Source organism: Cyanistes caeruleus, chromosome 6 (genome assembly GCF_971803275.1).
Source record: "Cyanistes caeruleus chromosome 6, bCyaCae1.hap1.1, whole genome shotgun sequence".
Lineage (NCBI taxonomy): Eukaryota > Metazoa > Chordata > Aves > Passeriformes > Paridae > Cyanistes > Cyanistes caeruleus.
In genome coordinates this window covers 24,350,797-24,365,014 of record NC_141706.1, presented here as the reverse complement: position 1 = coordinate 24,365,014, position 14,218 = coordinate 24,350,797, and the positions used below count along the sequence as shown (strand labels likewise).

Sequence of the window (14,218 nt, the reverse complement as noted above, 5' to 3'; positions counted from 1 at the left end):
TCAGACAAGCTGCATTTTGTTAGTGGATTTTTAACTTCCTGCTCTTTTATTTCATTTGCTGTACCAGCAACTTTATATAATGATACATTTTTTTATTTCCTTGCATGTGTTTTGAAAAAGATGCTGCCTGTCTGTGCCAAAGGGAGCACAGGGTGGTGGCAGCATGATCAGTTATGTTTGCATCCTTGTTCCTTTGGTTCTGGCTAGGGAGCATCACTAGCTCTGCAGTGCCCAGGGTGAGATCTTGGGTATCAGCCAGGACATGTGTCCTCACTCTGCTGCTTCGGGTACATGTTGGGGGTGGGTGGCCTCCAGCTGACAGTGCCAAAACCGGGGAAAGTTTTAAATAGCAAAAGGAGCCTTTAGCTTACCCAAAATTGCCAAGTATAGCTGGAGCAAAGAATGACAGGGGAAGAGTGATGTGTCCTGTAGTGTTGGTACATATACCAAAAAGAATAAAATACAGTGTTTCAGGAGGAATGTCTGTCCAAGTGGAGAATGACCATCATTGTAGCTTCCTTTAGTTTATGGTTAAAGAAATGCAAACTGCTTTTCTAGTCTTAAGCAAATAGAAGAAGCCAGTTACTAAGCTCTGTGCTGATATAGTTCCCTTCCAAGTCAGTGCATCACCCCAAAAAAAGAGGAGTTTTTTTTGTTCTTCCCTCTGGATTTTTTTTTTTTGTGTCCCCTTTTAATAGACACTGGAATAGAAAAAGAAGGGAATGCAAAGAGAAAATGAATCTTCAATTCCCAAAAGAAGCACGCGGACCTTTGAATTCTTCAGTTTACTTATTTTTTCAAATGAAAAATCATTTATATAATGATGTTTTAAAAAAATAACTCATGCATCTTTGATTTTTGTGCAGTCCTTTGTCTGGATTTTTTTTTGGCTATTGTTGTCTCTAGAAGATCAGCTCACATTAAAAAGAGTTTCAGAAATGTTTGGATGCTCTTTTATTCCCCATGAGGTCTAAAAATAGAAGCTGACAAAGAATTGCTTATAGATTCACTCCTCTGTTAAGAGGGTTTAGCTTATGTCTAAAGCTGAATTTTCTGGCTTTGCAACAGAGTTGAGCTGGGCTTACTGAGCATAAGCAGAGAGGAGACCAAATCTCTTTATCAGCCCTCCTGTTTATCTCCTCCCATCTCCATCCTTGGGGAGAAGAGTGCCAGGGCACCAAAAATGTGTGCGAGAATGAGAGCCTGGGAGTACTGGGAGCAAAGGAAGAGGGGTAGTAGGGAGAGGGTTGAGAGAGGTTTTATTTATTGGTAGTGCTGCTCATGTTGAGGAGGATGGATAGCATAGAGTTGCAGTCTTACGTATCTTTTTAGTTATTTCTATAACTAGGAGACTTGGCCAATGTATTTGGGTTTCTAGATGTTGCTGTAGTCCAGCAGCAAAGTGTTGTCATCGTTGTCACCACAGCTTGCAATTGTACTGTAAAAACTTGGTGCAAATTGGGAGAATAGAGGCAAATGTGTATAATCTGCATTTAATGTGTGTAAGATGCATTATAACTTGCTAGGTGATAACATATGTAAAATATAATCTTTGTAATGGGTTGCTTGATTATGATAGTGGCTACCTCTGAAAGGGTGTGAGACCTGCTGAGTTACCAGTGCAATGTACTTGCTGGTATAAAGCTGTGCTGGGCTTTCAGACCTGCATGGGAAATCCTAGGACCTAACCAGGGTAGAAAATGGCAAGAAAAACCCTACACCAGGTTGTTTTTTTGCAATGGAAAAGGAGCATAGTTTACTTTCTACCATTGTATGCCCTGCCATAACAGAGTATTCCTTCCCCATCAGCTCCAAAGGGACCTGCCTTTTGTCTGTGTTCAAAGACTCCTGCGCTGGTAAAGGATGGTGCCTTTGCTGTGCCAGAACTGGAAAACTGACCAACTTCTTATTTCCCTTGCAGTGAGCCCAGGGGACGAGAGAGTGTGGATTGCCTCCTGCCTTGCCTCTTCTCCCAGCCACCTGCGGTGAGCTCTCACGTGCCAGAGGACGAGAGTGGAGGAGAGCAGCCACGTGAAGCTGGGGTGGTGGGGGTGAGCCAGAGGGTATTCCACTGGTGGGCTGTCACAACTGAGGGTCCCCACCACCCTGCAGCAGAGACAACTGGCTCCTGCCAGGTAAATGCCTTCAGGGGAGTGGACAACTCCAGCTGAACTGATGAATCTTGGCACCTGATACAAGGCTCAGGTAAGGGCACATTGCTTGGAGCTGGGGTTGTGTTATTATCCTGTCTTCTCCAAACTCACACACTGGCTCTGGAGCAAATGAGAATCACACTTGAGGGCTGTCATATACAGTGGTTACACATGCTAGTAAATCAGCAGGATCTCATCTACAATGATGCTGGATGCTCTGGCTTGTTGGGCTATTGCTGGTGGCATCAAAGTGAGTTGCAGTTGATGTTCCCGCTACTTCTGCTGAGGGAGGTGACTGTGGTTTTATCTAGCTCAGCATCCAGTCCAGTTTCAGATGCAATGCAAGTTTACTAGGACAGGATACTATTTGAATTTTCTGTAGCACATCTGTGATTCATCTAAAGTGATCTATGGGCAGTCATTTTCAAAGACCCCAAGACAGTTAAAACAAACCTTCCTGCAATTCAGCTGGCTTAGTGCTCCTTATGCTCTTAAAACAAACAAACAAAAAAGCTTGCTTGTGTTCTCCTGGGTTGTAGTCAAGGAAATAAATATGCAAACAGGATCTCCTGTATCTTGGTTCATCCTGCTTGATAGTAATTCCATTCCTGAAGCCGTAGTTCACTTTGTAAGTGCTGGTTTTGATTTTCTTTCTGGTAGCAGAGATGTAATCGTGTGCTGGATTTGAGCTAAGGTTGGGGATGCACAGTGCAGTGCTGCATTTTGAGGTGGTGCTGGCCAGGATTCTGTGTTTGTTAATGAGTGAGAATCTGGAGATCTGGGGGTCAGCACAAGTCCTCGATGCAAGTGCACTGAGTGTGTTGTCCATTCTGGAGTAGAAATTTGGGGGTCTAGTAAAAAATCGCTGTTGCAGCAGCTGCAATACCAGAGATGAGGGTGCTGGCCAGTCTTGTACCCGGCCTCAGGAGCAGGCTGACTTCCGCATGGGGCTGGTTCTCAGGAAGCAAAAGCTCTGCCTGCAGTCAGCAGCGTGGCCATCACTTCCTCCTCGGCTCATCACCTCACAGGCACACAGCCAGGCATTCCTGTTCCCACCTGTAATAGCCCACAGCCCCTCCTGAGTGCCTTGGGGGGCTTTGAGGTTTCCTCAGGCTGTGGCGATGCAGTCAGAACAGTCCCAAAGCTGAGCTCGCTTTGGCTGTGCATGGTAGGTATGTGCAGTGGTGTAATGCTGTGGCTTTGCTTCTGAAAGGCTTTGAGCATGTGGGAAAAGAGCTTCTGATGACAGCTCCTCTTGGCTTGCAGCTGCTGACTGTCCCCCCAGATTCTACCACACAGCCAGGATGAGCAGGTTGCTCCAAGCCCTTAGCCTGTGTGGTTTGAATCATTTCAAGGTGCCTGTTTCATGCACTTAAAAAGCCCTGATGGGGCTTACTCAACTTCTCTCAGCTTGCTTTAGTTGCTTTCACTGCTCTGCATGGGCAGGTTTATTCCAGGGTGTGCAAGTCCATGAGTCACTGTTACAGCCAGTAGTAGCTTTACAAGTGAGTAGTAGCTTTAAAAGTGCTTGCAGACTGCATATGTATGTTGTGAGAGGCTTTTGCTTCTTAGCAGATGTGTAAGATTTTCACTTACATAGGTGTATATACTTTTCCTTTAAAACTGTTTCCATGAATCAAAAATTGCAGGCTGATACCATAGATGGCTAAAGACATAAAATGCTGTGCTTAAATGTGCTTTTAAAATAGAATGTGAAACAGGAACGGTGACTTGTGTTTCGACAGTGGTGGGTGTGACTGTAGTGAGTACATACCTTTTTTACTTTATTCCACAGCAGTAGCTTGACTCTGATAGAGGCCAGAGTTGTAGTGAAGTACGGTGTGTCAAAATTTGCCTTTTTTTTTTTTTGTCCTAGCAGCAGTCTCTGTTTAAAGTTAAGTGGATACATTCAGAATGAGAATACACATTCACCTAAACCCATTTCTGCTTTTTCAGTGACCTTCTGACTAATAGAAACCAACTACAAACATGTAGTCTTAATCTCAAATGACTTGAGTAGTTCCTGTTCTGCAGTACAAAAGATTTAAAAACTGTGTTCCAGAATATCCTCAAATCCATCCTGAGACTGAGAGCATGTTGCTATGCTGTGTTTCCTAAGAAGAGATTTTATTGATATTTTCATTTTCAAAAGCCCATCTGCCAAGCACGATGATTGCTGATGAATTGATAAGCATGAGACATTGTGTCGTGGCTGGGGGGTGACAGGGGACATGTGTGTGTCCTGGGCTGTGTCACAAGGAGCACTGCTGCTGGGCCATGGGAAATGCTCAGTTCTCCTGGGCAGCAAGCAGAGCTACAGAACTGGGCTGGTGACTGGTGGGCAGAGGTTCCCATCTCCCAACCAGCCTGGTCCTGGTGGGTGCTATCGTATATGGGACAGTGGGAGCTTGGCAGATCTGACTGGAAAAATACAGGGCTTGTGGGAAGAGTGTAACAGTAAATCTGATTTATGGAGAACAAGTCTTGGATTTTTGATGCAGATACTTTCTTCTCACTGCCAATATTTGAGATCCCAGCTGGTGAATTAATTTAAGGAAAGTTGCTTTCATTCAAAAATTGGATATTTTATGTCAGGTTTGCTGATGGTTAGATAATGTTCAATGTGCGTAGGCAGTAACACGTGCATTTTCATTAAACATCTTTAGGCTTATTGTCATTGGTATTAATTTTTACTTCCTTAAATTGTAAACTGGAAGCTACAAGTGTTAGTGTGAGATGACAGACTGTGGGTGTTTTCATTCTTTCTAAAAGGAGCTAATTCATAACTTTATTTTAGGGTTGAATTGAAATGTGCATGGTTCAGGGCTTTCTGTTGCTTATATCCTAGTAAATTACCTAATACCATTGTTGCATAGTTCACATTTTCTTACTATTTCTGTTCACAGCAGCTTCATCTTGTGTGTTTGTCATGGGAAAAAAAAACCTCTTTGCTAGGAAAATACAGTGCTCTCAGGAGAAAATTGGGGGGCAGGCTTGAGAAAGTAATTTGAGTTTTTTGTGTATTTAGAAAAAAAAAAGTATGCAGCCATACATAGGTATATGGAGAGGCATGGCAGGTACAACCTGTTCCTATTTATAGGAAGCCTGTTTGCATCAAGTAAAAAATTGTGTTTCATCAAATCTTTCAGAAAATAAATCTCAGTAGTTTCAATGCACACGAGATGTCATTTCCCTCAAGTAAAGGCTAAATAACATCATGATGTCAAAACTACTCTGGAGTTTAAGCATGTGCAGAATTAAATAATAAAAACACCCTTATTCAGTATATGTTGTTACAGAACTAAGCTGTGTTCTGTTCCCTCTCCAGAGTACTTTGACAACCACCTCCTTGAGCGCAGCACCGTGTGGTCACACCCCAAGGCTGGTTAAGCCACTTGCCATCTCCATCCTTCCCACTGGCATCACCCATTTTCTCTGCTTTCAAGATTTTCCTAAATTTGGACTTTTGCACTGTTTCAGAAAGAGAAAACAAATGTGCATATTCCAGACATGAGATGAAAAACTGGCTCCTTTGCACAAGTCTGGTGTTTCTGGCTGCAGAGAGGCTTTTGCAGAGGTGAATGCCAAAATATATGTGTTCTTGCTGTGCAAATTCTCCCATGGTACCAAGTTGCTCTTCCTTTGTTATTCTCTTAGAGTGTGGCCAGAGATGTTCAGAATAGCTTTCACTTTGTAAGTGTCTTGAAAAATTGCCCATTTAATCTGATGTACAGTTTATTTTTCCCCTGTCGCCTGCAGAATATTTATATTTTTAGCAGCATGTAAAAGACATCATTGGAATTTTTTGGCCCCATAACAGCAGCAACAACAAAGTCAGAACTGGGGGAGTGAAATTGCCTATATGTTTCACAGGAGATGTGAGCAGGCGGAGATGCAGAAGCATTAGGTGATATGGTGAGACAATTACTCAGACCTTGCTACATTTGAAAATTAAACTGTGATTAACATGTACTGATCAAAGTTGAAATTAGGAGCTGCAGCCTGGAAAAATAAAAGAACAAATTACAATTTAATATTTCTGTCCTTGCTCAGTTTTGATTGTGGAGTCAATAACAGAGGAAGATACACCCATTCCTGGTGTGAATTTGAAGAATTTGCATTTTTTCAGTATCTGAAGGGATGAGTGTAAAGTGGTGCCATACCTGTGCTGCTGCCTGATAAGGGGTCATGGAAGAGCCCTGATTATGTTGCATGTGATACAATGTTTCTATCACACAGCTGACAGCTAGGAGAAATAGCTGCTTTCAAAATGAAGAATTAGGGAAAGCTGGATCTCTTGGCCATCTCCATCTAGGCCTGAAAGACATGGTGGTAGTGAGCAGGTTGCATTAAGGAGTTAAGATGAGACAATCAATCTCTTCCAGGTGTCTGAAGGCACGGACAAGTGGGGTGAGCCTTGGAGAGTGCTGATGCTTTTGCTCATCATTTCTCCCTGATATCTCCTCCTTAATTTATCCCACTCATCAGATGATCCTAAGTGATGCCTTTGGCTGCTCTCTTTCAGTGTTCAGCACCACTGCTGAGATGTGTCTTCAGTCAGATGCTGGGATAGCATGTCCTATGGGAAGAACCCTTCAAGGGAGGTCTGGATGGCTCCTTGTTGTGGTTTAAGCTATCCATTAGAGAGCTACAATGGTCAAAAGGTTTGGGTATTGTGGCCTGTGGTGGCCTGGCTTTTGGTGGTGCCATAGCTGTTATGTGGTCTGAGCTGGACTGTCATGGCTCCATAGAGTTTCAGAGGAGGAGGACTTGATGGACCTTCCCTCAGCCCTCTTCCTGGCAGCCACCCCTGGGAACTGCAGTTCCCTGGGAGTTTTGTTTGCCTACTTTTTCTCCTTGGTGTGTTAGATCCACCTTTGGTGAATGAGGAACTAGTTATGGCTTGACAGGGAGGGTGCTTCTTTGGGCTTGTACAGGACAACACTCAAGGTGTGTTTGATGTGAGAAGTTACCTTGCTCATACATATGTGTATGGGATGAAGCAGAGCAGTGGGCACAGACCTCAGGTACTTAGACTGGGTCTTGCTTAGACCAAGACTGGTCCTTCTCAGCCCTGGTGGGGGCATCTTGCTGCTATGTTGTTTTCTTTTGGAGTTGTGTATAGAAGGTAATAGCCTAGAGGCCAATTCACTTGTCTTACGCACACTTCAGTAGGAAAAAACTTCTTTCAGTTTCTTCTTTGATGTTAAATCCACCTCTGGATGCCCCTGCAGAGCATCTCCTGGCTTCCCATCCATTGGTGGGGCAGGAGCACAGTGGTTTGCTGTCATCCACATGGATGCTGTGTGCCCAACTGGCACCTGTCCCGTGCTGGGCCAGTGCTCTTGGCTGGTTTGTGTCTCTGGATTTAAAAGCCATGTCTTTCATACTGTCATGTGTATGCCTGAGAACAAAGACAAGTCTCCCCTTGCTCAGGCTGGGCTGTGTCCCAGAGCAGGGAGCAGGGAGCTGGAGGTCCTGCTGTGTGCAGGCAAGCTCTACAAACGCTCTGTACGGCGGCTGTGCAACCTCAGCCTAATTTTAGCTGTGGGATATGGCTGGAAGCTAAAATAGTCAGCAAACGTTTTTTGTATTAGCACTTCCCTAAAATATTTCACATGCTGTGTACATTTACTTATCTCCTTTCCCTCTTGCTTTTTTTTCCCCTTACAGCTTCTGATATGAAGAAGGATATAGAGTCTTTAATAGCCCAGGAAAAAGCAGAAATCGTCGCCAAGTATGAGAAGGTACCAGCCTTGTGCCTCTCCCCAGCATGCTGGCTGGGGCTGAAGCTGTTTAATCAATTAGGAAAGCATCAGATAAGAACTTTTGCCTCGCTGCAGGCATCACCCCACTAACCCTCATGCCATTAGGCTTCATGCCAGCTCTCCCTTCCTATATATCCCCTCTCACTACGTCCCTGGAGTTTATTGAGGGTCCCATGTCTGCTCAGCATAGATGCTGAAAGGTGTTGAGCTTCTGGTGCTTCAGTGCTCCCTTAACACCAGCATGGCATATACCAAACAGCACTGTTTTTTCTGATGTACAGTTTTTCCTAGCCTCTAGCAAAAGCATATCCAGAATGCTGGATAGGCTGAACTTGGCATTTTTCTCTTGCCTGCCTTGTATTTGGCTCTTTACTCCAGGTTTTGCTCTCTTGGTTCTGTGCCTTTTATCATTTGGGAGAGAGGGATGTGGGCTTTGGGTGCGGGGTACAGGCACTAGGGCATTCCTGATGCTGGGACAAGCTCACAGGTGTCCTTTCTGCTTTCAGGGCAGACAGGAAGGCGCTCAGATTGACCAGTGGGAAGATGCTGATTTCACGCTCTACAAAGTTACAGACCGGTTTGGATTCCTGCAGTAAGTCCTCCTGCCCTCTCCTTTCCTCTCTGACCTCTGTGTGTGTGTGGACCATCCTTCTGCACTGAGCATGACTGGCCCAGCATGTCCCCCATAAGCTGCTCTGTGGCTTGGCTTGATCAATCCCAAATGCAAGAGGAAAGACTAAATGGGCCTCCTTCCTCAACTGTGCATGTCCAGACACTGATGCTTTAAATCTGCTGCAAGGCAGGGCTCAGAAATGGTTTCCTACCACAAGCCTGGCATTAGAACGTGCAGGCTGGTATTCCTGTGCCTCTGTGGTGTGTCAGAGGGAGAGGCCCTTGTGTTTGCACCTGATGATTCAGGGAGGCACAGGAAGAGACCAGACAAGATACCTGATCGTCTTTGGTTCCCTTAGGAAATCTCCATCCTAACCAAGGTGCACATGAATTAGATACATACCCTGTGCCTGGGAAGAATGCTTAAAAACTATTTTTATTTTGATACTGAACAAAAGTTATAATAGTAGGTGTTCTGTGTACAGGAGGGGGATGGTTTAAAAAATTGCTGTCCAAAAATTCTGCTTCCCTACCCTTTAAATTGCTGATCATGTGTGTATTGAAGAAGAGATACATGCCCAGGATTTCCAGTTATGTCCAGTGCTTGATTACTCCCCAGAGCTCCAGTTGGGTGGTGGAATTTTGGATGGTGCTTCCCCTGCCTCTTTCATACTGGGGACAGCTGTAGGAAGGGCACAAAATCCCCAGGACATACCCCCTCAGGTGTCTGAGGTTGTCCATGAGCTGCAGCACCCTGTGCTCCTCCACACCCTTTCTTGCCTGTGGAGTAACCAGTGACCCCTTGCTTTTCCAGCGAGCAGGAGCTGCCAACCCGCACCGCCTTGGAGGAGAAGGTGAGAGCTGCCAGCTCTGTCATCATGGATGTGGCATCCTTTTCACACCAGCTGGGGAGGGAATGCTTTTTGGGGAAATGAGTGAGCAAGTAAGAGTAAAGCAGGCAGCCAGCACTGACTGGTCACTGCTGCTCACCCACAGGTGGGGACTCTGCACAATGCCCAGCTTTTGGAGTTTTTATTTTGCTGTGTCAGACAACTTTACTCTCCACACGACACTGAAAAAGCACCTCTTAAAGCAATATTGAGCTTTTCCCTCTGCTTTGGCACAGTGCTCAGCAGCTGTGGCTCATCAAGGGGACTGCATGTGCAAGGGAATATGGTGGAAGTTGTAGGTAACCATCATCTCCATCCTCATCTCCCCTGAGATTGAGAGCATGTTCTCTGTTAGGACCCTGCTAATGAATCATGTTTCTGCTGATCTGATACAGTGATAGGATTTGAGTCTAGCTCGACCTGCAAGGATTTTTATTGTCAATGAATAGTCTTGGGAATGCTTTCTCTGTGTTAAGCCTCTGTGTCTCATCATTTTCACCAATGCTGCTTTTAATTACCAAGTGCTGAAATTACCAGTTTCTGTACACACTTGTGGTTTGTTTCCAATCCTGATGCGAGGTCTTTGCATAGAAGTTTAAACCTAAGAGAATGAAGTTTTGTGTTTTAAGGAGGCATCTCCTGGGGCTTTTTTTCTTAAATTTCTCTTGTCTTTTCTTCTCTCTTGCACCAGCAAAAACAGCAGGAAATAGAACGTGTGGACAAGTGGCTTAAGATGCTGAAGAAATGGGGCAAATACAGAAACAGTGACAAGGTAAGGAGGAAAAGAAAAAATATATGTATGGAAGGATAGGTGTGATGGATCCTTAGGATAAGACAGGCTTTCAAAAAGTCAATAGAAAAACCAGAGATCTCTGGAACATTGCCTGATTCTACTCATTAGTCTTTAATATTTTAAAGCTTTCCTAGAAATTTCTGGGTTATCAGTCGAGGTAGAAGTCCTGTTCTGACTTACATAGCTTTAAAAAAAGGTTTCCTAAATGCTGCTGCCATGTTTGCACTTCTGGTTCCCTGTGCAAGCAGGAGCACAGCAGGGATGTTCGTGTGCCCAGCTGGCTCCCTGCCCTGTGAGAGCAGAGGGCAGTGCACACCACAGGTCTCTTCTGTACCTCCACCTCCTAGAAATGATGTGATGTAGGAGATGCGACTGATACAGCCCAGCTGATGTTCCTTGTAAATCTCCCTGGGGGGAGAATTATTTGTCTAGAATGATACTTAGATCTTGTATTTTGCTCCTAGCTGTGCCCCTGAGAAGCCACCTAGGTATTACATTGTATACACCTGTCTGTGAAAATCAGGAATGGAAACACTAACATTATGTCTTGGCTTTGGTGTTAAAATGAACCCTGCACCAAACACCACTGCGAAACGGAATTGTTTTTAATAAATAGTATAGAATATAGAATATAGTATGTTCCTCTTACAAACCTTATGGATCAAAAACCCCTTTGAACCTAATGACAAGACCCTTACTTGTAAGGAGAGGAGTGTTGTGACTGACCTGCTCTGCTTTCAGCACCCTGCACAGGAGAGGGCTGAAACCTGTCATTACCTTGTTGCCGTGGCCTCTGCAGCCTTCATGTTTAGCAGAAGGAGTGGGGTGTTTGGCTGGACTGCTTCTAGCTCCTGCTGGAAGTCTTTGGGAGAAAATTGAGCTTGGTTAAAAGGGCTGTATAGAGAGGAATGTCTGAAGAACATTTGCATAGCTGTAGGGACAGTATCAGGCAGAGCATCCTCCTTACCCAGCTATCAGAAGTCATATCCAGTTCAACCAGCCAATGACCAGCTGTAGTCTCTTTTTTAAAAAACTGAAACAGAAACAAAATCATCTTAATGACAGCATGGATGGGGTGGAGGTGGGCTTGGGGTTTTATAATCCTTCTGTTCACTTCAGGGTGGTTCTAATTACGTTGTTAATCAGTGTGCTCCACAGGCAAAATTGGAGGTTCTCCTGTGACTTAGTTCTTTCTAATTAGAAGTTAGCACTAATTGGTTAGTGACCTTGTGGGTAAACCACCAAATTCCAGTGGGGTACAGGGAATTCCTTCAGGTCCTGGAGGGTGATTGGGGTGGGTAATGATGAGTGGTTTTAGCACACCTTGGCTTTCCTGGGTCAGATGATGGGGGCAAACAGGATCCAGCATGACTGCTGTGGAGTGGTGGCGATCTCTGATCCCTGTTTTATATTTCCCTTAATAGTTAGTGGGACTGTTAAGCATGTGGTAGCTGATGTCACTCAGATCTGCTGGATGGCGAAGGGTCAGACTGGCGAGTGGGTTTTGAGGGTCTTTGGGTCAGAAAATCAGAAAGCTCTTGTAGTAGAATGAAAGATGTTATAAATAACAGCATGTAAATGGTCAATGGCTCTTGAGCACAGAGATGGCATTGTTCCATGCTGGGAGACCAGCAATGGCTATCCCCTCTCCCAGCAAACAGAGCAGTGCTTGGCCCCAGGCAGGGAAGGAGCAGTCTAGTGACCCTGGGGACTAGAAAGGAGCTTTGGTTTCAGTCCTATTCAGCCTAACATCCATTGCCTTGCACCAAGGCAAGTGCAGGCTTGTAAGGTCTGTAGCAGCCACACATGCAAAGATGCTGAAAGGCACAAAAGAAGTGTGCCTTCTTTTAATAAAAAAATAAAAAAAATGAAAAAAAAGTAAAATTAGGTTGTATCCTACACCTTGATGTGAAACCCCATGGTCTTGTGTCAGGAGCATGGAAGCTACTCAGATATTCCTGCTGCCAGAGCTGGATACAGTTCAGCTGTGGCATTTGAAGGACCTTATGCTGGGATCACAGGCATGTCACAGGGCTATGTGTTTTGTTCTAGCTAAAGTAAATGTGACAAGCCCTTGATCTGATTTCTTAAAGCAGAGTGGGTTGGTTTTGTTCCTTCTCTGAGCACTCAGGCTGCCACATCTGCATTGCATGTTTCCTTCAGGTTTGTTTTCACCACTTGGCTGACATGATAGAAACTCAGATGTCACAAGACAGCCTCTCTGTGTTAACAATAACTAAGGTGTCATCTTTGAAAAAACCCTCTTACTGAAAACAAGAACCTTCCCTTTGATGTTAATTTTGATATGCTGTGGGGATATGCTATTAGAGGGGGAAAAATAATCTTGTTGCAGGAACCGCAAGCAGTTTCACAGGGAAGTTGCCCTGACTTTGACTCTGCTTGAATGATGTAGAAACCCATCTTATTTTCCAGACTTGGACTTCCTGGACTTCAGGGCCAACCTTTTCAGTGTCTGTTCTGGAGCTGGTAGACGTGATCGTAACTAGTGCTTGATGAAAAGGGACTCAGCAAGCAAGTCTTTGTGTTTTGCAGCATCTTAGTATCTGATTGAGGCTTAGGTTGTTGTCTCATCTTCTGTGTTGTGAAATGTCAGCAGGAGGAGCAGGGTTGTGTACCCATCCAGGGCACTGACCCCAAAGCAGCCACCTGTCAGTGGGCAGGAAAGCAGCTTTTTCAGACCCTTGGCATGAGCTATCGCCAGAGAGCAGTAGGTTCAGCTTTTTGTTCCCCACCTGCAGCCTGTGTGCATCCTTGCATGCTGCTGATTGCAGTCTGGGTCTTGTGACTGTCACAGATTATAGGAAATAAGGCTGAAAAAAAAGAGGGAGACCTTTTACAGTTCCTTGCTTAGACTGGCCTGGCTAGGAACTGAAATAATTTCTGGCATAACCTGTTTTAGGATGAGCAACAAATAGGATTATCTTAATTAAAGTAATGCCCTGGGGCTCCCTGTGCTCATCATTGCCTTAGATCTGTCTCCATCTCTCATCTAGACACATTTTGTAACAATCTGATTTAATTTCAGTAGCAAGATCAGCAAAAAGTGACACCCAGCACAATCCTTCATATGGGTGGGGTTAGAATGACGCAAGGGCACCTTTTTCTGGCTGAACTTCCACAAGGGAAAGGGTACAAAAATAAAGGATGATATTGTTTCGCAGAGTTAAGGTATGTCAAACCTGCAAAGAAGTGCTAAACTGTGTTATTCAGGTTTCAGTACAGGGAGGCTCAGATGGTCTGTCTCTTCTTCACTGCTGATTTGAACCCAAGTTTAAACACCAGCCTGACTCTGCTTGGGAAGGTTAGGAAATGGCTGGTGCCATGTAAAAATCCACACAGTTCAGGCAGCACAGTTTTGCAGATAAAAAAGGCTGTTCTGTGTGCACTGCAACAGCAGGATAATTTATTCATTGTAGCCCTGAAATGGATTTCAGCCAGAAGCATCAGTCATAGGAGGAGGATATGACCTCTGCATCATTTGCAAGCTGCATCTTACTGCTGGCTATGTGGGATGGGACCTTTAGAGAGGGATGTCTTTGCTCGTAGATGTCTGGTTTTCAGGCAAAGCCTGCCTTTGTGAAGGGGGGAAGCCTTGTCTCTGCTAAGGTCACGGGAGTGCAGGGCGCTTAATCCAGTGCATGCCAGCAAAGCGGTTTAGGATGAATTGGGGATCTGTATGGACTGACACAGACCCCCAAGAGCAAACAGTCTGCTAATGCCAGGGAGAGCCAGCAGACATTTGTCATGCCAGGGCTGGCTGAAGCCAGATGTCCTTCCTCAAATGCCATGAGAAGGAAAAGGGGTTGTGTCTGAGAGCTGCAGGGTGGCTTCGCCTGCTTCCCTCCCCATCTCCATTTTGGAAAGGCAGGTAGCATTTTCCTTTCCTCCAAAGGTAGCCTGGGGAATAACTGTAAATGCCTGCCCATGGCTCACCAGCTTTAGGATTTAAATTTGCCCTTGCTTTGCTGGCACCCCACCAGG

At 44.9% G+C, this 14,218-nt stretch overlaps 1 protein-coding gene across 8 annotated transcripts in view; it reads left to right on the top strand.

Annotated features, from left to right (window-relative positions):
• The window catches only part of LOC111930716 (USP6 N-terminal-like protein), a 75,782-nt gene that overhangs the window by 42,547 nt on the left and 19,017 nt on the right, over positions 1-14,218 (top strand). For 6 of the 8 annotated variants that reach the window (XM_086895778.1, XM_086895783.1, XM_086895782.1 and 3 more), the window contains 5 exons: positions 1,922-2,205; positions 7,827-7,900; positions 8,428-8,513; positions 9,348-9,387; positions 10,115-10,195. In XM_086895778.1, coding sequence (XP_086751904.1) covers positions 7,835-7,900; positions 8,428-8,513; positions 9,348-9,387; positions 10,115-10,195 — 273 coding nt within the window. In that variant the 5' untranslated portion in view covers positions 1,922-2,205; positions 7,827-7,834. The remainder of the gene's footprint in view (positions 1-1,921; positions 2,206-7,826; positions 7,901-8,427; positions 8,514-9,347; positions 9,388-10,114; positions 10,196-14,218) is intronic. The other 2 variants (XM_086895784.1, XM_086895785.1) reach the window with 1 other exon arrangement.